The 25,944-nt window shown below is 43.6% G+C and overlaps 1 protein-coding gene across 2 annotated transcripts in view; it reads left to right on the top strand.

Moving 5' to 3' along the window:
* The window catches only part of ENO2 (enolase 2), a 32,237-nt gene extending 17,461 nt beyond the window's left edge, over positions 1-14,776 (top strand). The window contains exons 3-12 of one of the 2 annotated variants that reach the window (XM_020804175.3): positions 974-1,069; positions 1,328-1,386; positions 3,314-3,383; positions 3,663-3,796; positions 4,687-4,909; positions 5,592-5,789; positions 6,033-6,234; positions 6,352-6,460; positions 12,411-12,469; positions 13,792-14,776. In XM_020804175.3, the coding sequence (XP_020659834.1) occupies positions 974-1,069; positions 1,328-1,386; positions 3,314-3,383; positions 3,663-3,796; positions 4,687-4,909; positions 5,592-5,789; positions 6,033-6,234; positions 6,352-6,460; positions 12,411-12,469; positions 13,792-13,861 (1,220 nt within the window). In that variant the 3' untranslated portion in view covers positions 13,862-14,776. The remainder of the gene's footprint in view (positions 1-973; positions 1,070-1,327; positions 1,387-3,313; positions 3,384-3,662; positions 3,797-4,686; positions 4,910-5,591; positions 5,790-6,032; positions 6,235-6,351; positions 6,461-12,410; positions 12,470-13,791) is intronic. The other variant, XM_078384726.1, reaches the window with a different exon arrangement.
* The last annotated feature ends 11,168 nt before the right edge of the window (positions 14,777-25,944 follow it).

Below are 25,944 nucleotides of genomic sequence, written 5' to 3'. Positions count from 1 at the left end.
TGTGTGTGTGTGTGTGTGTGTGTGTGTGTGTGTGTGAGAGAGAGAGAGAGAGAGAGAGAGAGAGAGAGAGAGAGAGAGGTTTTAGGAAAAAATGAAGGCACAGGCAGAGAACAAAATATCTGAATGATAGGTGCTGAAGGGGGAAAGATGTGGGGAAACTGTTTCTTGAATGTCTTGCTTGTACATTTTCTATCTGAAGCCTTTCCACGGATGGAGTGAGAGGGACCAGCAACATGGTTCCTTTCTTACAGGGATGTTGAAAATGGTACCAGGTCCCCATCTAATCATCAGCCAGCATCCACAGTGGTTGAGAAGTGTGCTGCAGGAGCAGCAGCAGGACTAACCACCCTTTCTTTAAAAAAATGGCAAAGATTGCAAAGACTGGGCAGCAGTTTGGAAAGGACCAGAAATGTTGGCCTAAATATATTCTGTGAAGGATATTCTGAGATAGTAAAAACATGAATGCATGCTTAATGTGCCTGATAATCTATGATTTAATAAGCAACACTAATAGCATTACATTAAATGGTTAGGAATGTTATAACTGGTTGCCAAGAGCTTGCCAATGTTTATTGCAGTACTTTAGCACTTTCCAGAATATGGGAAAGGAGAAGTAAGATTGCAGAAAATACCACTGGGATGATTTCCATTCTCAATCCAAAAGTAAAAGGGTCGATTTACTAAAATCCACTGGGCCTATTCGATATGAGAGAATTTAGGCTTTGGTGGTGTACCTCAGATTTTCGAAGGACCACTGGATAATCAGAGTCCTTTGCTTGCTTAGTTTAGCTTAGTGGTTCCCATCCTTTGGTCTCCAGATGTTCTTGGGCTAAAATTTCCAGATGCTTTCCTTCACCACTAGCTATGCAGGTCAGGATTTCTGGGAGTTGTAGTCCAAGAACATCTGGTTTGACACCACTAGCTCATTATTTCCCTTCCTGTTTCCCACCTGTGGATTCCAATTCTTCCTCAGGAATGTTCCGGGCAGCTGTCCCTAGTGGGGCTTCCACTGGCATCTACGAAGCACTGGAGCTGCGCGACAACGATAAATCCCGATTCCTTGGGAAAGGTAATGGCTTTCCAGAATGTGTTCACTAAGCAACAACCAATCTTCCAGATAGAGGTGTGTGTGTGTGTGTGTGTATGCATGCACGCGTGCAACTGTGGGGCTGACAACAAGAGCAGATGTCTGCCAAAGCAATGCCACAGGCTTCAGCCCCACGATGGAGTGGCAGGAAAGAAGTGATGGTCTTGCGTGCCTTTCTTCTCTGTCTCTTACGACTTTCTGCTTCTGTGTGACACTTTGTGGTCTTTTTCCTTTCTGTAGGGGTCTTGCAGGCGGTGGACCACATCAACAGCACTATTGCCCCTGCTCTCGTGAGCTCTGTAAGGATTGCCCTTTGTTCCTCATTTTCACGTAGGCTTTATATATTTTGACCTTCTAGTTCTTTTCAGACTTTAAGCCTGAAAATGGGTAGGGCAAGAATCCCCTGGGGGTGGGAATGGAGATACAGTGGTGCCTCGCTAGACAGTTACCCCGCATGACAGTTTTTTTCCGCTAGACATTGACTTTTTGCGATCGCTATAGCAATTTGCAAAACAGTGATTCCTATGGGGGAATTTCGCTGGACAATGTTTGGTCCCTGCTTCGCAAACCGATTTTCACTAGACAACGATTTTGACAGCTCCCTCCACGCTCGCAAAACAGGTGTTTTTGGGACCTAAGCTTCGCAAGACAGCAATTTAAACAGCTGATCAGCGGTTCACAAAGCGGCTTTCCTATGGCCGATCTTCGCTAGACAACGACGATTCTTCCCCATTGGAACGCATTAAACAGGTTTCAATGCATTCCAGTGGGGAAATGGTTTTCGCTAGACAATGATTTCGCTAAACAGCGATTTCAGTGGAACGGATTGTCATCGTCTAGGGAGGCACCACTGTATAAACGTAAGCCCCACCTCACCACAAAGGTCGGCTGCAGACGGAGGTATGTGTCAACACATGCAGGTGAACGTGCTTCCAGTGTTTCAGGGGCTGAAATCTGTGGCTTAGCATAGTAAGGAGGAGGCAGCTATGTTGGCCATTTACTCCACATTTGCATTGGATTGGGGCCCGGATGAATTCAGATTGAAACACAAGGACGACAGGGCCTAAACCTCAGTGCCGGGAAGCCCCTTGTGGAATCGTCTTCTCTGAGTGGGGAAGTTTTGTTTTGTTTTTGTTCGGCCAGCAGGGCTGCTTTCAATTTGTTCTGATCCAGCTGACATTGCTTTTGTCTAATTTCTGCCAGTGTGATCGTCGGATCCAAGGCAAAAAGGTGCTTGTGTGAGAACGCTCCTTGTCTCCAGACGTGTTCTTAATAAAGGTGGTGGGGGTTCAACTTAGCACTTGACTTTCACCAGGGCACTTACAAAAACAATAAAAAGAGAGATGGAAATTGCCAATGACTACCTTACCAGGACCTTTAAAACCATTTCCGCTGTTGGAGCGTTGTGCAAACACAGCTTTCCGCCTCTGGTCCTTCTGACTCCTGCAAATGGTGTCTGGACGGCTACAGTGACTCCACCTGCAGAAGCTTGATTTTTCCAGGTGCAAATCACAGTGGATCAAACTGTGTTTTCCACACTGTGTAGTCACACTAAGTCACAACTAGAGTAGGCCTATTGAATCAGGGTGGGGGTTGGTGAGTCAACTGTTCCATAAATTCCACTGATTAATTGAGCCTACCCTCCTTGAGCCTTACTACATTAAGCAACAGGATTTGAGCCGGTGAGTGGAGAACCTGCCTTCTTAGAGTTTGGATGACCACAGAAACACTGTGAGAGCATTTGACAGAAGGTGCTTACAAGTCCCTCAGTGGGCCTTTGCTTTGCACTGATCACATGAAGGTCTGCCTGACATTTGGGTGGAGTGAGAGCTGGGCTTTCCTGCAGTTCCGTGTCCCCACCACACATTTAAGCCCTGTATGTTTTCAGGTTTAAAACTGAATAATACTTCTCTCTCTCTCTCTCTCTCTCTCTCTCTCTCTCGCTCTTGCTCTCGCTCCCCTCCCTTTTTTTAATTTCACCCTCTTTTTCCATTCTGAATGCTCAGCCATACTGTCTGTGTTTATGCATGTGTGTATGTGTGTACTTATGGCCAATGGTGTGTAAAAAAAATAGAATGATTTTTTTAAAAAAAGCAAACCTCGAAGGTTGCATGGTTGAGTGTGAGTGCAATAACTAGAATAGGCAAGAGGCATTTGTGGCCAGTTCCTTCCAGAATGTGATGCTGTTTTTCTCCAAACATTATCCATTGCTGTTTCTTTCTCCAGGGGCTCTTGGTGGTGGAGCAAGAGAAGATTGACAACCTCATGCTGGAAATGGATGGGACAGAGAATAAATGTAATCCCTCTTTCTCTCTTCATAAGAACATGGAATGGTCATGAGGGTGGAGGAGGGGGCAGAACACCTTTGGCTGGAAGAATGACAGAGAACTGGCAGTCACGATTAGACGGCCCCGCCAGAGGTGGGCACAGGACCCAAGGCTAGAGTAGCAACAGTGGATAGAGAGCCTGTTTGGCGACAGGACTGTGTCTTGCTTATTTGATCTGATCCAGTCTGATCAGATCTCATTCTATGCTTTGCTACATTCTAATCTATCTCCTTGTGAAATCTTCACAGCTAAATTTGGAGCCAACGGCATCCTGGGTGTTTCCCTGGCTGTGTGCAAAGCGGCGGCTGCGGAGAAAGATGTCCCCCTTTACCGGCATATCGCTGACCTGGCTGGAAACTCAGATCTTATTCTTCCAGTACCTGTAAGAATCTGATCATGTTTGGTATGGGGGCAGGCAGGTGGGGAAGCAGAAGAGAAGATGGTTGAGTTGGCTATGCAATCGGAATGAATCTCCCTGATACCAGAACGGGGTGGTGGTGCGTCTACCACTGTCCATCCGCCTGCACATATCGAAATTGTGTCCAAACTACAGATGTGCATCAGATTCAGATTTGCTTTATTTACAATAATTGTCAGCTGAAAAATAATTGGTATTTTAGCAGGGCTGAGCCAGCCATGAGCCAGACTGAGCTGGTCACCTCAGGGGTCGGAGTGCTGTGGTAGAAGTAGAGCCATCAGAACCACCCCTGAAAGTCTGCCGCCTTTGTTGCCACCAGCCTCTTACCCCCCCCCCAGCTGCCACTGCCCACCCAGATACCCTTGCTGTGCTTTGTCAGTCTATGAGAAGAATATCTTGGCCTCACTGATCCTTAGAGCCATGGCACCATCTGGAGGGGTAGCCAAAAGATCGTAGATTGGGGGTGGGGATTGACACCACTGCCAATAATGCCTTGGTCCCAAGAATCATGAGAGCCAAGGCATTATTTGTATAGCCAGCCAAGAAGTGGCCACAGTGTATAGGGGAGTGGGGAGTGGAGGGTGCCACTGGCACTCTCTTCTTTTTTTACCTCCTACTCTCCCCCCCCCCGGTGAGTAGTGTGGGGGTGGCATGCAGCAGCAGGAATGCTTCCCCATCTACCTGAGGTAGAATGTTCCTTGGTGTTTTCATGGTGAGCAAAATCAGAAGACATTTAGGGAAATATATAACAGCTAACCCAAGTTCTAATCTGTGAAAACGGATCGTGCAGATGTGGTTCCACATTGTCCTTCCGAGTGTCATCTCTTGCTTCTCTCCTTGCAAAACCCTCCTAGGCCTTCAATGTGATCAACGGGGGCTCCCATGCTGGAAACAAGCTGGCTATGCAAGAGTTCATGATCTTGCCTGTTGGGGCAGAGAGCTTCCGAGATGCCATGCGCATTGGTGCTGAAGTCTATCACAATCTCAAGAGCGTGATCAAGGACAAATACGGCAAAGATGCCACCAACGTAGGAGATGAAGGAGGCTTTGCCCCCAACATCCTGGAAAACAGTGAAGGTGAGGAAAAGGACAGAGAGGATCGTGGCTCCATTTCCTGTAGCCACAAGAAGAACACTCCACTCCCATCCTACACAGTTTGGCCAAGACAAGGTCCTGATGAGTTTAATGGGGTTATCTTCAAGGAAATTAGGTCTTAAGGACTGCAGCCTGAGTCTTTTGTTCAGGGCTTCCATGATGGGAAAAAAAAATCTTTACCCACTCAAAGCGTGATTGATCTTTTAACTTCCTAACCTCATATTTTTTGTAGTATCCTATCTTCCAAGTTCATTACCTACATTTATTTATTTGAACATTTTCGTATCTCTCTCTTTTTGGTAGAGATGTATAGTGAAATAATAATAATCATGTGCCACCAAGTCAATTTTGACTTATGGTGACCCTTTCCAGCCAGTGCCTAGTGAAATTAATAATAGAAAATTAAAAATTGCAAATACATAATACAGTAAAAAGCATCAGTAAAACAACAAAAACAATTAAACAGACCACGGGATAAAACACAATAAAGTCCTATGTGAAAATTTTGAAACAAAATAAAGGTGGCCCCAAAGCAAGCAGAGGGGGTGGGGGTGAGCAGACATTACTCTCTTGGAAGGTTAATCCACATTCTGAGGGTTGTAACTTTAGATTTTTAAAAGACGCTTTCACTTTTTGGCATGTCTTCTCCCTTCCTGTCCCTCAGCTTTGGAACTCCTGAAGGAAGCCATTGAGAAAGCGGGCTACACTGATAAGATTGTGATTGGCATGGATGTGGCCGCCTCAGAATTCTACAGAGATGGCAAATATGACCTGGACTTCAAATCCCCAGATGACCCCAGCCGCTACATCTCCGCTGATGAACTGGGGGACCTCTACCAAAGCTTTGTACGAGATTACCCAGGTAGGTGAGCCTACTGTGTGTCTAAGACTTCATCCAAAGAGCAGCAGGTCATACTAGAGTTTCTGCTGGAAATAACATTTTTAAAGCACAATGCCCAGAATCTTCCAGCTGTGATGGCTGTGGGATTCTTGTTTTTTTTGGTCTAAAATGGTAACTCTTCCAGGGTTTCTGCTGTTTAAACACTGGGAGCCGTAGCAAGGCACTGTGGGAATTCTCTCATTTCTCTTTCCTCTTTCTCGTTAGTGGTGTCCATTGAAGATCCATTTGATCAGGATGACTGGGAAGCCTGGTCCAAATTCACGGCTAATGTTGGGATTCAGATTGTGGGGGATGACTTGACAGTGACCAATCCCAAGCGCATTGAGCGAGCTGTTGAAGAGAAGGCCTGCAACTGCCTCCTCTTAAAGGTCAACCAGATTGGATCAGTGACCGAGGCCATTCAAGCGTAAGTTGTTCCCTACAGCTCTATGCCTGGTGGCTTCTAGAGAGCCTAGTCACAATTCCAAGGATTCATGGTGCAGTAGGGAGGCAAATCCACTGAGCTTGCTTTATGTCCCCACAGCTGTAAACTGGCCCAAGAGAATGGCTGGGGAGTGATGGTGAGCCACCGGTCAGGGGAGACTGAAGACACCTTCATCGCTGACCTGGTGGTGGGACTTTGTACTGGGCAGGTAGGTCCTTCATGTATGCAAATCATGCCTTGTGTGTCTTTTTTGGAAAGGAACAAGTGAATTCTGGAACAGAGTATTTGTCCAATTCCTACTGCAGTCCATGATTGTTGGACTGATGGGAGTTGTAGTCCATGTTCATTGAAAACTGAGCTACGTCCTAGAGAGAGGATTGGCAGAGACAGTTCAGTATACAGGTAAAGACTGGCAGTGGATTGGGATTTCGCTATGGATGGATGGAATCCAACATATCTTTGGTCGCAATCCACAATTGCCCCTAGGCCTCAGAACGGGGGGGGGGGGGGGGAGAGAATCTCACCTCCCACCTGATTCTCTCCAGCAAGAGCCACCAGTTTGACTTCAGGTGAAAGCTGGCGTTCGCTGTCTCCATCTTTCCCTTGTAAAAAAATATATGAAGGTTTTTTTTTCCTCTGGCAGGTTCCAGTCAAATATCTACTAGGAAAATAAAGAATTGAGGGAGAAAACCAACCCAACACACGAAATGGTTTTGCAAATATAGAAAAGAGGTTTATTAAAGAAATAAAGGGTCTTGCAAGATGGAGAGTCCGGAATCTTTTGACTCATATTAAAGCTTTTCAGAGGATATAAAAATGCATGCATACCTTTATAGGGATTAACCCACAACAACAGCAGAACAGTAAGTTCTGGTTTCCATAGGACAGCTTGACCTTCAAGCTACATATGTGTTTGGATGTTCCCATTTCCAAAGGCACCTTAAAGTCAGCTTTTATGCATTCTTGCTACCTCCTGGACCGTGGTGACCCAACAGAGACTAAGGCATATTAGGTAAACATGATTGCACTACTTATACATGTTGCAACTTGTTACATTTGACATTGCAGTCAGCCTATAACCTTGAGAATGAGATGCTGACAAGGCTATTTGCTCATTTATCTGACACCAGGAAATTGTTACTTCCTTTGCCGGTCATCCTAGTACAGTATATTCAATTTCCAACTGTCAAGCTGGACTTTCAAAATATCCATGAGAAATAAAGAGAAATACATTGGGAACATATTGGAATGAAAAAGGGGATCAATATAGTTTTCTAACACCTTCCTCCTTGAAAAAACAAGAGAGACCCCATTGTTCTACGCAGGCACCTCTTGCTTGTGCAATCCCAGATTATCAGCCCTTTGCTGTAAGCAGTTGGCCTGCCGTGAACTCCAGGGCTAGGATTAGGGACAGAGCAACTTGGGAGGCTCACAGGAGAGTCAACTGAGGTCAGAGTCAAGTGCAACCCAAAGACTGAGCTCAGAGATCTCATCAGAAAAAGTGAGCATGATAGTGTGAGCATGCAAGTGAACAGAAAAGCCAGCAGATTGGTAGAGGAACAGGCCGTGGCACAATCAAAGCCCAGTTCTGGAGCCTGTAACTTGAATACTACGGTCCCATGAGCCCAAATCTCCTTCATGGATTGCTGCCTTGTCGTGGCGAAGGGGCTTGAGTAACTCAGAGAAGCTATGGGCTATGCCGTGCAGGGACACCCAAGACGGACAGGACATAGTGGAGAGTTCCGACTAAACGCAATCCACCTGGAGTAGGAAATGGCAAGCCACTCCAGTATCTTTGCCAAGAACGCCCCATGATCAGAAACAAAAGGCTAAAAGATATGACGCCGGAAGATGGGCCCCTCAGGTCGGAAGGCGTCCAACATGCTACTGAGGAAGAGTGGAGGACAAGTACAAGTAGCTCCAGAGCTAATGAAGTGGTTGGGCCAAAGCCGAAAGGACGCTCAGCTGTGGACGTGCCTGGAAGTGAAAGGAAAATCCAATGCTGCAAAGAAAAATACTGCATAGGAACCTGGAATGTAAGATCTATGAACGTTGGGAAGCTGGAGGTGGTCAAACAGGAGATGGCAAGAATAAACATCGACATCCTGGGCATCAGTGAACTAAAATGGACAGGAATGGGCGAATTCAGCTCAGATGATTATCATATCTACTATTGTGGACAAGAATCCCGTAGAAGGAATGGAGTAGCCCTCATAGTCAACAAAAGAGTGGGAAAAGCTGTAATGGGATACAATCTCAAAAATGATAGAATGATGTCAATACGAATCCAAGGCAGACCATTCAACATCACAATAATCCAAGTTTATGCACCAACCAGCATTGCTGAGGAGACTGAAATTGAACAATTCTATGAAGATTTACAACACCTTCTAGAACTGACACCAAAGAAAGATGTTCTTCTCATTCTAGGGGACTGGAATGCTAAAGTAGGGAGCCAAGAGATAAAAGGAACAACAGGGAAGTTTGGCCTTGGAGTTCAGAACGAAGCAGGACAAAGGCTAATAGAGTTTTGTCAAGAGAATAAGCTGGTCATCACAAACACTCTTTTCCAACAACACAAGAGGCGACTCTATACATGGAAATCACCAGATGGGCAATATCGAAATCAGATTGATTATATTCTCTGCAGCCAAAGATGGAGGAGCTCTATACAGTCAGCAAAAACAAGACCTGGAGCTGACTGCGGTTCTGATCATCAGCTTCTCATAGCAAAATTCAAGCTTAGACTGAAGAGATTAGGAAAAACCACTGGGCCACTCAGGTATAATCTAAACCAAATCCCTTATGAATACACAGTGGAAGTAAAGAACAGATTTAAGGAACTAGATTTGGTGGACAGAGTGCCTGAAGAACTTTGGATAGAGGCTCGTAACATTGTCCAGGAGGCAGCAACGAAAACCATCCCAAAGAAAAGGAAATGCAAGAAAGCAAAGTGGCTGTCCAATGAGGCCTTAGAAATAGCAGAGAGGAGAAGGGAAGCAAAATGCAAGGGAGATAGGGAAAGTTACAGAAACTTGAATGCAGACTTCCAAAGAATAGCAAGGAGAGACAAGAGGGCCTTCTTAAATGAACAATGCAAAGAAATAGAGGAAGATAACAGAAAAGGAAAGACCAGAGATCTGTTCAGGAAAATTGGACATATTAGAGGAACATTTTGCGCAAAGATGAACATGATAAAAGACAAAAATGGGAGGGACCTAACAGAAGCAGAAGACGTCAAGAAGAGGTGGCAAGAATACACAGAGGAATTATATCAGAAAGATTTGGATATCCCGGACAACCCAGACAATGTAGTTGCTGACCTTGAGCCAGACATCCTGGAGAGCGAAGTCAAGTGGGCCTTAGAAAGCCTGGCTAACAACAAGGCCAGTGGAGGTGATGGCATTCCAGTTGAACTATTTAAAATCTTGAAAGATGATGCTGTTAAGGTGCTACATTCAATATGCCAGCAAGTTTGGAAAACTCAACAGTGGCCAGAGGATTGGAAAAGATCAGTCTACATCCCAATCCCAAAGAAAGGCAGTGCCAAAGAATGCTCCAACTACCGGACAATTGCACTCATTTCGCACGCTAGCAAGGTTATGCTCAAAATCCTACAAGGTAGGCTTCAGCAGTATGTGGACCGAGAACTCCCAGAAGTACAAGCTGGATTCCGAAGAGGCAGAGGAACTCGAGACCAAATTGCTAACTTGCGCTGGATTATGGAAAAAGCCAGAGAGTTCCAGAAAAATATCTACTTCTGCTTCATTGACTATGCGAAAGCCTTTGACTGTGTGGACCACAGCAAACTATGGCAAGTTCTTAAAGAAATGGGAGTGCCTGACCACTTTATCTGTCTCCTGAGAAACCTATATGTGGGACAGGAAGCAACAGTTAGAACTGGTCATGGAACAACTGAGTGGTTCAAAATTGGGAAAGGAGTACGGCAAGGCTGTATATTGTCCCCCAGCTTATTTAACTTATATGCAGAATACATCATGCGGAAGGCTGGACTGGAAGAAACCCAAGCCGGAATTAAGATTGCCGGAAGAAATATCAACAACCTCCGATATGCAGATGATACCACTCTGATGGCAGAAAGTGAGGAGGAATTAAAGAACCTTGTAATGAGAGTGAAAGAGGAGAGTGCAAAAAATGGTCTGAAACTCAACATCAAAAAAACTAAGATCATGGCCACTGGTCCCATCACCTCCTGGGAAATAGAAGGGGAAGATATGGAGGCAGTGTCAAATTTTATCTTCCTGGGCTCCATGATCACTGCAGATGGAGACAGCAGCCCTGAAATTAAAAGACGCCTTCTTCTAGGGAGGAAAGCGATGACAAATCTTGACAGCATCTTGAAAAGCAGAGACATCACCTTGCCAACAAAAGTCCGAATAGTCAAAGCTATGGTTTTTCCTGTCGTGATGTATGGAAGTGAGAGCTGGACCATAAAGAAAGCAGACCGCCGACGAATTGATGCCTTTGAATTGTGGTGCTGGAGGAGGCTCTTGAGAATCCCCTGGACTGCAAGGAGAACAAACCTATCAGTTCTAAAGGAAATCAACCCTGAATGCTCACTTGAGGGACAGATCCTGAAGCTGAGGCTCCAGTACTTTGGCCATCTCATGAGAAGAAAAGAGTCCTTGGAAAAAACCTTGATGTTAGGAAGGTGTGATGGCAAGAGGAGAAGGGGACGACCGAGGATGAGATGGCTGGACAGTGTCTGCGAAGCAACCAACATGAATTTGACACAACTCCGGGAGGCAGTAGAAGACAGGAGGGCCTGGCGTGCTCTGGTCCATGGGGTCACGAAGAGTCGGACACGACTAAACGACTAAACACACATGAGCCCAAATGATTTCCCAAAACAAGAGCAGATGATAATAGGCAGAAGCATGGCAGCAAACTGACCCAGGCATGAAAATAACAATTGGTATCACCCAACACAACATACTTTTTTAAACATTTCCCCCATTATATTTTTTAAAACATGGAATGGGCATTTGGGCACATGCCATGGTGAAGCCCTAGGGGCACCCACCACCTTCAGGGTAAATTAAGAGCATACCTGGAGTTGTGCTGCATAGCACAACAAGCCTCCCAACATCTGTGCAAATAGAAGTGGCAAAGAACATGTAATGGAGGTGGGGGTCGGGGAACAGGCCACCAAGGGCTTGGTAAGAAGGGCAAAAGACCCTTTATTTATTTATTTATTTATTTATTTATTTATTTATTTATTTATTTATTTATTTATTTATTTATTTATTTATCTATCTATCTATCTATCTATCTATCTATCTATCTATCTATCTATCTATCTATCTATCTATCTATCTGTCTGTCTGTCTGTCTGTCTGTCTGTCTATCTATTTATTTAATATGCCGCCCACTCTACCCAGAGGACTCTGGGCGGCTTACAATAATTAAAATTCAATACAATAAAAATAAAATGATTAAAATAATACAATTAAAATACAATTTCCTTGTTCTTTCCCTTTAAAAGAGGACTTATTGCCGAAGCCTGGCAGAAAGCAGAAGGTTTCCTCTTATCTCCCCTCTCATGCACCTTGGATATGTATGTCATTTCTTGGGACAAGCAATTGACTTCAGCCTTGTTCAAACACCTGTTTGAAGGCAGTTGAGGACTATTAGTAGGTAGAGTGGAAAGGCCATGCAAGACAGCCTCAACGCCTAGATTCTCAACTCACTCAATATATCCTTGATCTTGCCATGTTGAATAGTAAGCTCTGGATGGGCATTTCCACCTATTTTCACTTGAACTCAAGTAGAATCAGGGAGCCCAAAAGCAGCCACTGTGAGTAGGGCATAATAACAAGTCACGTGATGCCATTAAGAGAGATTTGTTATCTCACGAGCCGATGTGGACACACAGTCCATTCCTCAGAGGCAAGAGATTATGTCTGGCCTTCTGAGTCAAGGACAGAGGTGGGGGAGAAGGTGTCAACCTGGCCAACCTGGCCAGTTCCCATTCCTCTACTCACTTCTAGCCCTCCTGCTTTCAGGCAAAAGATGAAAGGCAAAGACGAAAAGGCAAGAAATGTGTCTTCAGGGCTTTCTTTACCTGTCATGAATTTATGTCCTTTAGAATCCTTGTGTGGACTTCTGTAAATCTGAATGAGTGTTGACTTTTACAGATAAAGACTGGAGCTCCATGCAGGTCTGAGCGACTGGCAAAATATAATCAGCTAATGAGGTAAGATTTACAATACAGGGTAGGAAAAGGGCAAAAATGCATCAGCTCATGCCCCAGCATGAAGCATCAGTCTGACAGGATTGAGTCTGTGCAAGCCAGGGGCCTCCTGCTTCCAGAGACTTCCTGGAACCCAGTGGCACTTGGAGAACATCCTGTAGCCCGGGGAAGGCTTGGCTGCCGACACACAGCATTTAGGAGCCATCTATGAAGGAGAGAACAGGCAAGTTTAGGATGTCTTTCAGCTTCTGTCACGCAGCTTTGTAAGAAATTCTGGGACGTATTCTCAGTTTTATTTGTTTGTTTGTTTAAGCAAACAAAAACCGTTTCTGTTTAAGGCAGCAGAAATCAGCCATTCTTGCTGCTGGCATCCAATGCCTAGACTTCCCGAAGCTGCGTAGAAATTGATTTTATTTTCTTTAGACCTAGATGTACCTTTTTTTCCCAATGCATAAATTTTTAGCATTCTTCCACAGATTCTGAGCAAAGCTCAGTATCTCAAAATTTCCCCTGCTTTTGGCATTAAAACAGCACATAGTCAAATTGGTTCATCTAGATTAATATTGCAGGCTGCATCTGCCATTTGTTTCATTGAAATGATGCTCAGCAGAACATTTGCCCCTATGCTGGTTTAGATATTTGCCTTACAGCACTACAACCAGCACGTTATCCTCCCATTTCAGAAGGGACCAAGGGAATAGGGACTAGAGGCAGAATTTGAATGGTGGCCTTCCTAGCTCATGGCCTACACTCATATTTCCTGTGGAACGCCAGCTTTCAATGGATCTTACACAGTTAAGAGTTCCAGTGGAAATTAGTACGTCTGTGTGCTGAAGTGCCTGAGTTGGAAGATTGTTGAAATCCTATCTTTGCACCAGATACGGCTGATAACCCCATCAGTTGTGGCAGTTTTTTTTAAAGGAATAAAACATTTCCAGTTTATCCCTTGGGGCTCCTATGGAATCTCTTCCATTCTCAGGAAGCTTTTGGGAGCCACAGGACAATGAGAGAGGATGCTTTTAATTGCTGAAAATTACAGTCTAATTACTGAAAATCATCAGTGCTGGGATGACTTTAGCAGGGGTGGCGATTTTCGGCAAATGAAACTTTCTCCTGTCCTGCTGCTCCCAATGGCATCCCACAGATAAAACAGATTTCATGGAAGCTTCCAGACCTTTGGAAGAAAACAAAAAATGTTTTATTTCTGAAAAATTGCTGTGGGTGACGAATCATCAGCCTTATGCAGCATAATTTAAGGAACAGGATTTCAGCCCAGGGCCCATGATAGAAACTCCATCAACTGTCTTTATGTTTGTCTTTCGCAGGATTGAGGAGGAGCTTGGCGATGAAGCCCGCTTTGCTGGGCACAACTTCCGTAACCCGAGTGTCCTATAAATACTGCCCTAGGTACACTCTAGCTTGCCTGCTAACTCCCGTTGCACAGACTCTTTGAGTGCTCCTTAGACCGCATCCCCCATCTTCCCCATTCCTCTCTCTTCTGGTCCGACTCCAGCTACCTGGTCTCTTCTCCTGAGTCTTCTTCCCCTAAACCCTCCTCCACTGGAATTACCCAAGATCCACCAAGAATGGCTCTCCCCGCTACCCATCATGGTGCAGTGCTGCAAGCCAGCTTTGTGTGTATTGCACAGTGTCTGCTCTCTGGGCCTGCTTGAACCATCGATCGACCTCAGTGTAAAACAGTGGGAGTGTGTCTGCCGGGGTATGCGGCCAGTGTGTGCAGTTTTAAAGGTTGTCCTTAGAGCAGAGTGCAAATTGTGCTCTGTTTTTGGCTCCAGGTTCTGTCTTTGTTGTTACCGCTTGGAACATCAGGTGCTGTTTTGCTTGATGTGAGTTGTACTGTCCCTAATTAATTGCTCTCTGTGTTTGTGTACTGCAATACCTGAGCCAGAAGCTGGTTGCATTTGATCAGAAAGTTATAGAAAGTTACAGAGAAAGTTTTTGTCTGAAACACAAAGGCAAGTTATGCTGCTACAAAACACTGGGTCATTGTGCCATGCTTTGTGGGGTGTTGTGGGTCAGTGCATTTGTGGGTGTGTTGTTGCAGTCAGCACCCTGCTCAGATTGCTTTCCCTTTTGTTGCCCTCTGGATGTTTGGTCACACAGCACTCTCTCCCTCATCACGTTTTCCCCATCTTGCTCTCCTGTCACTTCTGCTTTGACCTCCAGAAGTTTCACCCTCAACTGAGCAACAGTGACAAGTAATAGGAAAACAAGGAACACCTAGGGAAAAAAAATCTACCAACAGAGAAACCCTCAATTAAATTTGTTTCACACCTGCTTCTGCCTGAATATCTCTCTCTTCGTTTTTTTTTTTATTGTGGAAGATGAAGATGCAGGAACTTTGTGAATGGGAGAAGCATATATCACGAAATTCAGATTCTGAGATACAAGGCAGGGCCTGCTGGGGGAAAGGGGACAGCCTGACAGGAAGTGTAAGCATCGAATCTTCCTGTTCAGGGGAAGAGCACAGCTCTACATTTTCTCCAGCAATGGAACATAATGCATGAAGGTTGACCTTCCCCGCTTGGTTCACCAGTTGCCAGGAGGACAGAGAGAGTATGAAAGCACTCATAAAGCAAAGGGGGGAAAAATCTGTCTCTTGATTCTACCCTTACACTCTGAAATTTCAGAGGGTGACTACAAGGGCATTTGATCTGCTGCAGAAACAGGCTGGTTCACTCCTAAAGATGGCAGTCAGATGATGTCTTTGCTTAAGTGAATCAACCCACCTCTAGGGCGTTCCTGTCCACACCATTTTGGCCTCTGTTAGGGGCTTCTACTTGGCTGGTGCAGATAGGATTGCTCTGTTTTGGATTGTTTCCAGTATGTGCGATCGCTGGAAGCAAACCAAAAGCAAGCCTTCTACTGCCCATTTGCCATATAATAAGTGGCTTAAGAAGAGAGCAACTTCAGAGTACTGGGAAATTAAATGCTTCTTCAGCTTTGTGGAAGGGCTGAAGAAGTGGAGGAGGGGGGTAATTAAATGTAGAGCAGTGCTTTTTTCTTAAAGATCCTGTCGAGAACTTGACAGCAGCTGAGTCAGGCAGGTTCTCAACCAGACCTTTGAACAAAATCCCCATTTTGTCTGTGTTGCTTGTGGTCTCCAGCAAAGATTTTAGTGCAATATCATATCTGAATTGCTCTGCCATTGAACAGCCTGAATCAGGTAACTGGAATAAAATATAATAGTATACAACAGTTGCCTTGACACGGGTTCAGATCCTTGCATGCACAGAATCAGAACGTAAAACACTGTCAAGTATGCTACTAGACACATAAACAAATAAAGAACAAGCAATATGATAAAGTGCTTACAGTGTTGAACTAGGGCTCGGAAGACCTGGGTTCAAAGCTCTGTTTGGCCACAAAACTCACCGAATGCCTATGGACCAAACTGCATTCTCTCAGCCTGACCATCACAGGATTGTTTACGGGATGAAGAAGGATTGCTAAATATACCATGTTGAGCTCACTGGAGGAAAGCCAGGATAAATATGCCAGAAATAAATAAATAACTCCATGCAGAGGATCCAACACGTTGCATAAGGTTCAACCCAATATTATGGACCAATAATAAACCCTGCAGGTGGTTTCCTTCTGAAAGCGGTTTTCTACATTCTCAGAAGGCCCAGCAAAGGCAAGCTGGGGGAGTGGGCAACTGCAGGAGGGCCCCATGGCAGTGTTCATGAAGGGAAAACCCTGACTCCCGAGTTGCCAGAATCAGGAGTGGTGTTCAAGCCTTGCCACTGAAGACAGGTCAGCTCCCCTGGCCAGGTAAGAGCAGAAGAAGGCCTCAGCCATATTTAATGCATCTGGTCTGACCAATCCAAAGGCATTCTACCTTTTGCCACTCATGGGGGGGGGGAGCAATGTTTCAGAAACCTCTTGTTCTTTTTTGTGTGTCTCAGGACACACATGCCAGGTGACTCATAGCATGAGGTCTCTGACTCAGAACCCTGGGTTCTCACCTGAGCCCTGGCACTCCAACAAGTTTTGTGCCTAAATCCTAGTTAAATCAGATTTAGCTCTGCTTCTTTGCCATCAGGATTTGCACAGAACAGAATTGCCCTCAACGACAATAGAAACTAAACTCCAGCATACCTATTTCTAGTGCTTCTCCTTTGGTAAATCTCTGTTCTTGTTTCGCCTTGTGGAGTGCTTAAACAGCATACAGAAACACCTCCGTTGCCTCAGCACCCATTCCCCAGTATCTAGAAGTTACATTTCTGAGTGAGATATGTGCCCACCTCCTTAAAAAATAAATAACAATAAATTAGACCGATTCATGGAATTTGGAATCCAATCACACTGTGTTTTGACACAGGAGATAATGTGTCACCATCATCATGACTTGTAGCCATTGACTGATGACGGTGACACATTATCTCCTGTGTCAGACGTAGCAGGCTTCTCAGGGCAAGGTGCTGCAAAACTAACACACCGTGTGATTGGATTCCAACGATCTCTGTGGGACAACCCCTCGCTCCAGACTCACACACGGAGATGGTTCATTTTTAAAGTCAATCGTTCTATTCAACTCAGCTTTTGGTTTCTCAACAACAACCTCCGAGGGTCCTAGTTCAACATCACTGGACACCTCTTTGGGTACAATATTAGCAACATGTTGAGTCCAACTCAAACGGTGATGGGCTCTCCCACTGGTGTCTTATATAGAGTATATATGTTGAGTAAGAGGGAGTCCTGAACACAGGCAATTGCAACAAAGGTAAAGGCCCCAGTTCTCCCAGTAAACCTTTCGTTTTCTCTCCACTCCCTTCTCCAAAGGGATCTTTCCTCTCTTTCCTTCCTCCAACTCACTCTCTCCTTCCCTCCCTCTCTCTAAGTGCCTCCTTGCCCCTCTCTTCCTTCTCTCCTCAATAAGAAGGTTTGGAGGGAGGCAGCTGGTATACCTTATCCTTTCAGCTTCCCCATGTGGAACCATTTGCTTTTCTCATTTACCTATCCAATGATTTTCTTGATGGATCTACCCCCATTCTGCTAACCATCAGGTCGGGGTCCCTCCCTTTGTGTTTCTGGTGGTTGGTTCCTTCTCTGTGTCCCTGGTCTCTCTCCTCTCTTTCCCTTCTCCTTTTATTTCCCCTCCTTCTCCTGACTCTTCCTCTATCCCCTCCCGTTCTTTTCCTGGGTCTTTTCCCCACCTTATCCCAACCCCATTAGTTGGTTCCACAGTTTCGGGGCATCCCTGTGCTTCAGGGCTAATAGCTCTGACAGGACTCTCTATCTTCATTTCTCCCAAGCCGATGTCTACAGGGGAACTGGTGGTTCTATATTCTTTACTTCCCACTGAAAGACTGGATGGCACCCGGCAGTCTGATGGTTTTCCCCGTCCTCTTTCTCACACCCAGGAGGACATTTTGCCCTCTTGTCTAGCTTGTCGGCTTCCCACAGGTCAGGTCTGGTTGGGCACAATGGGAACAGGATGCTGGACAAGAAACGGCTGAGGGCTGAGTCAGAAAGACTCTTGTTTTGCATGTGAGCACAGATCTCAGTTCTAATACACTGTTTCATGTAAATATATTAAAGATCCTCAGACATGTCGTGCCAGCTGCTTTCCCCCCCCCCACTGCCTCCTCCTATCCATAAGTGACTTATGATCTATATCTAGAATTTAAATGTCACTGTTGCTAAATGTGTTCATGCAGTTGGGAGAAAATGGTCTTCAGCAATGGGGAACAAATACAAGTATTGAAGCAATTCTCCTTGTGAGATCATGGATATTAGCCATAATAGTACAGTGTCCCTGTTTTCATTCATGCTGTGTTAGAGGATGGCCAGAATCCTTTAGGCAATTTGCACTTGTGTAAGGGAATGATGGCTAATTGCCATCCATTTACCAGGTGATGGCGGTGTCCCTGCAGGTGTGTATCATTGGGTGTGCACCCAAGAATGCAACCAGCACTCATTGATTAGCAGCAATTTGCTGCTGTGGCCTTACCTGATTTCCCTTTGTTGTTGTTGTTTAGTCATTTCGTCATGTCCGACTGTTCGTGACCCCATGGACCAAGAATATATCCCCAATAGGATTCAAAGTGATACGTCGCTCTTGAAGTATTTAAAACAGGCTTGTCCAACCCGCAGCCCAAGGGCCGCATGCGGACCAGGTCAGCTCGTAATGTGGTCCAGTGCAATTTTTTATTTTTAAAGAAATTCCAAAATTTCAAGTTACACTGCTGGTGCTTGCGGCTGGAATGTGGCCGGGGCATGTCACAACAGTAGAGGGGGAGAGAGGGAAGGAAGGAAGGAGTGGGAGGGGTGGGGAGGGGAGGGGACAGGGGGGCTGTGTGACTGCATTGTGCCATCCCCGTCAATAGGTGGACCCCCTCCCGGCCCCATAAAGCCGCCGGAGTCGAAGCTGGCAGCCTCTGCTGTCTGAGATCACAGCTGCCGGTAAGCGTGCTTGGAGTGGGGCTGCGGAGGATGGCTAGGGCTGCCCCCCCATGCGGCCCAAACCAAATGTATGTGCGGCCCAAACCAAAATTTCATCTTCTAATGTGGCCCAGGGAAGGTGAAAGGTTGGACACCCCTGATTTAAAACAAAATATCAGTGCAAAGCCTGCTGTGCTAAGGTCAGCAGTATAGCCTTTTCAGTGGCTGAAAGGAAAGGAAAGGAAACTTTTTTTCATAGGGTGCAGCTACACTGCAATTCACACCACAGTTTGTGCAAGAGTTAACATGGTTACAATTGATGTATTTTCCATTGACTACATAATGTACACCTAATCATTGACTACATAACATACACCCTCCTGTCAATATTTAACTCTTTTTTCTTTTTCTTTCTTTATTTGTTCTATTATTGTATGTGTTCTGATTGAATGCAGACTTCTATGTGTAATATTCTTATGTTTTACTGTATATATTTTTATTGGAAGCCACCCAGAGTGGTCGACCAGACTAGATGGGCGGGATATAAATCAAATAAATCAAATAAATCAAATAAATCAAATCAAATCAATCAATCAATCAATCAATCAATCAATCAATCAATCAATCAATCAATCAATCAATAAAAATTATCATAAGTAAACCCAATTTCTTTTCATAGACATTTATTGCTTTTGGTTCAGCTAGTAGAGAAAAAACTGTTTTGTTTTATTTTCTTGTAGCAATTCCAGTCCCATCACTTTTGTTTGTGTTTGTTCCTGGCATGTGTGTTTGCCTTTACTGGTCCAAAGAGCCAGGGGTCAGTTTGTCATGGAGTGATGTTGATGGTGGACCATATTATATATATTAAAAAGCAAATGACATAATACTGGATTGGCACAACAACCTATGAAACTGATGTGCTTAAGCTTGCACATTAAAAAAAAAAGAGTTAAGGAGGAGAGTGGTGTTAATGACACATCAGGGTAGATGACCTATGATTCTGGCAAGAATTGTAGTAATTTGAGATGCAGCATGAACCTTTGCCCTCAAAATTGCCTGGTATAATTAAACATTCTTTTTGAATGAAAACAGTACATTATCTTGCCATACAAAACTTCAAGTGCACCCAAATCAACCTGGGACAGCCTGCCTGTCCAATTGCACCCCTATACCGTGGTCCCAAATCGTAAAGTCATGTGGCTTCATATAAAATCCCGAGAGTCACTGTGGATGCATTTCTTCAACTAATATGCAACCTTGTGGGCAAACTGACCCTGTTAGCTGGGCATCACAAAGAATAACAACAAGGAGCATTCTGGGAAGTGTAGTTCAGAGACCATTGTATAAAACTCCATTTTATTTTCTGTCTTCTCTCTTCAAAATGTGAACCCTTCAACAGGTAAGGGAATGGAGTAGATGTAGTTGCAGAAGCACAGAACTGTGTGCCTTCCACTAGAGGGCAGAGACATATAAGGAAAAGGGCTGAAACATCACATGACAAGAAGGCAAAAGAGTTAATACATGGTTTGGTTTGAAATTTACAAACCTGGAGGGAGGAAATGTGGGGTGTTCTTCTATACTGGATTCCCAGCACTCGGGGGCCTGAAGACTGAACATGAGGAACACCAGCAAATGAGTAAAAAGGCTAATGGTCATTAGTTTGGAAGAAACTGAGCTGCACTGAAGTACAATAGTAAAGGCATGCATCCAGTTTGGTGGGAAATATTTTACCCACTCCAGAAAACACAAGTCATGGGCCAGGGTGTGGACTCACCTCCTTCTATTACCATCTCCACACAAGAATTGGAGGTTGTTCATGCTTTTGTGTACCTTGGCTCAACAATCTCTGACACTCTGTCCCTAGATGTTGAGCTGGATAAACGCATTGGCAAAGCAGCTACCATGTTCTCAAGACTCACAAAGAGAGTATGGCTCAATAGGAAGCTGACGGCATACATCAGGTCTATAGAGCCTTGTCCTGAGCACACTCCTGTACTGCAGTGAGTCCTGGCCCCTTTGTGCATGGCAGGAGAGGAAGCTGAACATGTTCCGTATGCGTTGTCTCCAACGCATTTTTTGTATCACCTGGCAGGACAAAGTTCCAAATAGAGTAGTCCTAGATCCAGCTGGAATTTTTAGTATGTATACATTACTGAAACAGCTACGTTGGCTTGGGCATGTTGTGAGAATGGCTGATGGTCGGATTCCAAAAGATCTCCTGTATGGAGAATTAGTGCAGGGAAATCGCCCCAGAGGGAGACCACAGCTGTGATACAAGGATATCTGCAAGCAGGATCTGAAGGCCTTGGGAATGGACCTCAACAGATGGGAAAACCTGACATCTGAGTGGCCTCTCCCAATTTGAAGAGACCCTTGTCCAGCAGGCCAAAGCAAAGAGGCAGCAGAATCAGGGAGCTGGACAGGGTACAGATTGTATTTGTCTTCAGTGTGGAAGGGATTGTCACTCTCGAATTGGCCTTCTCAGCCACACTAGACGCTGTTCCAAGTCCTCCATACAGAGCACGTTACCATAGTCTCTTGAGACTGAAGGATGCCTAATCTAAAGCATCATCTTTGGTATCCTGAAGTAGCTTTGTGTTCTGCAGGCAATTGTCTTTCAGGGAGCACAAAGTAACAAATCTCTGCAATAGATAGCTTGGAACAACAAAGGCTAGAGAGTCAATAATTATAAAGAACATTTAAAAGCACTTGAAAAATACTTCGCTTCCTATGAAGTTCATGTATATAGATGATACTCAGTGTGGTGTAGTGGATAGAGTGACAGACTAGGATTCAGGAGACCCAAGTTCAAATTCCTGCTCAGCCACAGAAACACGAGGTGTGTGAAGCTGGTAAAACATTTCTTAAATATCTCACTTACCTTAAAAGCCCTATTAGGCTTGCTATGAATTTGTTCCAACTTGACAGCACGTAACAACATGTACATGGATGCTTGTTTTGTTTCACTTTCTCTGGTCATTCAGGTTTTCTAGGTTTTTATTAATACAAGAACCTGCTAGACCTGTTTGATCAGATTAAATGATGAAAAATGAGATGGTTGTATGCATCAGAAGTGGCCTCTTTCAAATTGTTTTAACCCTCAGAGAAAGCTAACATCTACCTCTAGTCAAGCAGCCTTGTGGCATGTCTGAAAATGAAGGCAAGAAATACAATTCCTGCAGCTGAGAGTAGTTTGAAAGAGGAAATACTAGTCTCTTGGTGTATTTGGTTGTCCTACATTTGTATGTACTGAAGCATGTTTTGCAGGATTTTGAGCTGAATTAAACCTGCAAGACCTGTTTCAATACAGACAAAAAGAAAATAAATAAGTACATGTACACTATGGGAACTTTCAAATCAATTCTAGCTCTCTCTTTGGCTTGCTGATTTCCTGTCTAGGACATGTGTATCCAAATCATATGCATATTTTTTGGAATTCATTCATTCGTTCATTCAACTTGTATACCGCACATTTGGCTACCAAGGCCACCCTGGATGGTTCATAACACAATAAAACATACAACACTTTAAAATACATCAAACATAATAATTATACAAAAACCAAAATTAAACATACCAATCTATATGCACAAAAAGACATCAAAATAACTAAAAGTAATTTTAAAAGACAAGATGGCAGGACAGATGATATGAGCGCTGGTGTATCTGCACTATGATGATGTAACATGTCTGTCTAAATAGCCAAGGAAGTTCAATGGACTTATTTTCAGTAACTTGGCATAAGATGCAGACACATTGTGGTATGTATATTCGTAAGCAGGAGCACCAAAGGTATGATGAAACAGGTATCAAGTAGATGATCAAACTGGCATCAAAAGAAACAAATGTATTATCTTTTAAGTATCAGTTTGCCCACAGAGGAAGTATGTACACCATGTTTATCACCAGTAGTTACTTGTTGCCTAAATCAGCAGCGCCAAATACTAAAGATACAGGAATTACTACGAAATGTTCAGTTTTCCATCATAGCTCCATTCATTCCAAAACTCAGAGGCTGTAGGATGTACTAAAAATGCACTTCTGAAGAAAGATTTCTTAAACTAAATGTCCTCCTAGGCATTCTTCCTAACATTGTACTCCACTAGCGACCACTGCAAGCCCGCACACACTACATCTATTGCCCACATTAAAAATATCTACAAATAATCACTGAGCAAATATTGATGGATTGAGCAAAGATGGTAGTTCAAAATCTGTTGTAACAGAACTGAGAAGCTTTGGCAAACTGCCTGTCTTTAGCAGAGAGTTTAATTTCAAGAGCACCAAAAATAGTTTGGTTGATGTTGCAGCCACAGTTTTAAAGAAGTAATTTAAAGAAGTGATTCTTCACTGATATACCAAAATAATAAAAATAATAATTCTCACTTAGAAAAATCTCATTGCAACAAGATGCTGACTTATGCAGAACACGCCTAACTAGCCTAGACAACATTAAAAATAAATATACACCCACACAGATACTAGGCAGAATTAATAACAGAATGGGATAATAATATGCTCCAACCTGCCCCCAATGCTTCCAGCTTCAAAGTACAGAGCACAAAAATATTTTTAAAAGCCACCTAGAGTGGTCGTAACTGACCAGATAGGTGGGATATAAATAGAATAAATAAATAAATAAATAAATAAAATAAAACTTACAAAATTACACTGAAAATGCTGTTTTTAGGCTGTGTTCTGCCTCAGAAGAACCAATTTTTAAAAGAGTTCATAACTTAATAAAATCTACAATATTGCAATCCTTTTCATTTTAATGAAAAATAAGTCATTGCCTCCATGAAGCATTCCCAAACAGTCTCTTTTTTTCTTGTTATTTGATGAGGTGGAAAGGTGAAATTTTTCCAGGTGATTTTTCAAATTTTAGGCCAATGGCTCACTTTTTAAAGTTGATATGTCTGTGAAGATTATCAGTCATTCAGATGAGGTTACAGTGGTGCCTCGCAACACAAATGCCTCGCAGGATTAAAAATTCACAAGACAAATGGGGGTTGATGACTCGCAAGACAAATGTTCCTATTGCCGTGCTTCGCAAGAAGAATGTTTTCTGTTTTTTGTTCCTGACTCATGTTTGCTGATTTTTAAATGTTTTTCTATGATGTTTAAAAAGTTAAAGTTTTTTTGCTGAAATTTTTGAAATCATCTGCACAATATGTATGACTTTAAAGAGCACTTAATAAACCCTTTGTAAACCAAATTTGACTTTGTTCTGACTTTTTTTACCCATAGGAACACATTAATTAGATTTCAATGCATTTCTATGGGAAAACGCATTTCGCAAGATGAATTTTTCGCAAGACAACATTAACCGCTGAACGAATTAAATTCGTCTTGCGAGGCACCACTGTACCTGCAAGTTGAGTCATGGCAACTGGACTTCTTTCTTGCTAGGTTGAAACGTTTTGCTACTCATCCAAACAGCTTCTCCAGGCTGAGAGGAAGTAAAACCAACATGGAGGATATATCAGGGGTCTCCTACCAACTCTCCTCGGACTGAAAAAGCTACTTGGATGAGTAGCGAAACATTTAAACCTAATCAGCTTCCAGACTTTTAAAGTTGGTTTTGTTTCTTCAAAAAGCAACTAAAGGATTTTAACATATTGGCTGAAATCCTTTGTATTTGGGTAATGTAAAGTTACAGGAGCTCACTTCTAGACTAGTACACAGCATATATGTGGAAGTGTTTTCTGAACAGCACTTTTGCCCTGCCACACTTTTCACTAATGCTACAGCAGTTTTGTGCTGCACATATCCAAAAGGATTTCAGCCAATAAGTAATAGGGAAAACTGAACAATGACTAAGTCAAAGCTCTTGTTAAAAATTAACTTTCCAAGCTCTCATCAAGTTGCAATCCCAGAGTCACCCCTTAATTACTGGGAAAATTAATTAACAGCGAGTAACTTACTCTATGTAAATAATGGCTTCCAAATGCTGGTAAGTATTGCATCTTAATGGGCAAACATCAAAGCAGATCAGGAGGGTTCTGAATCATTATACATAATGCAATAGAGTTCCATCAGCATACAGTTATTTGATTGTTGACTCTCCCTTTCTTAGAACGTATGTGTGTGAAATGCAGGTGTGGGCAGGTTTTTCAGGTTTGTGGGCCACACCTGCCCTATGTTCCATCCCTGGTCCCCCCAGAAGATTACTTTTGATTTTTTTTAAAAAAAAAAAAAAGCATTTGGGGCCGTTTTGAAGTGGGGTGAAGAGAGCAATTAAATGAAGCACTATTCCTTCTAGAGTGTGATTCTCAATTTTTGATCAAAAACCTTTTCAGTGAAAAGTAACTCGGGGAGTCATTAAACTTCATGGAAGAGCCCTGTGCAGGATTTGGATCATGGATCACACAATTCATGTTTATGGTGCTACCAGTCTGGTCATAAAGACTGGTAGCACCTCTGGCAAAGAGGCATTTAGGGTGTGGTGGGGTGTGGTGACAACACAAGCAGTAGTTATAGTGTTCCCTTTCTGTTGCACCAGTATACTGTAATATCACAAACAACACTCTAGTGGAGTTGCAAACCTATTACAAAACAGCATTGCAGGAAGATAAACTGACTCATGTCTCGATGAAGACAGGCATTGTAATTCTGTCTGAATCTTTCTGCTAGGTTATACCTTCTCTCAAACTCAAAAATGTGAGTCTTTCACCCACACAGCTTGGTCCAATATTAGCTGTCTCCGATCAGTTTAACACCTCTTCAGCATATAGTGTGAAGAGGCACTGTTTCCCAGATGGACTGTCCAGTAAAATCATTATCTTCTCTACCCACAGGACACACATCGGTTGTGCTTCAGAATCACACGGCCAATGGGAAGTGGCCCAGTTCAGCTCATCAGTGCCTAAGACCCTAGAAGGCCAATTTTCCCAATCCTGTCAAAACAAGCATGTCAGACCAACTGAAGCAACATCTGCACCAGCATTTGTTTAAAGTCCAGATTTGTTACAAAAGCTGATGCCAATCACCATGGTGTTAAACACTGTTACCTGTGAGGCTGACACGCCGTAGATAAATTCTCCCTTGTATGGGAATTTATCCCTTTAAAA

The sequence above is a fragment of the Pogona vitticeps genome, chromosome 2 (assembly GCF_051106095.1).
Source record: "Pogona vitticeps strain Pit_001003342236 chromosome 2, PviZW2.1, whole genome shotgun sequence".
NCBI classification, from domain to species: Eukaryota; Metazoa; Chordata; class Lepidosauria; order Squamata; family Agamidae; genus Pogona; species Pogona vitticeps.
Note: the sequence above shows the minus strand (reverse complement) of the source record. Positions and strands in the feature narration are given on the sequence as shown.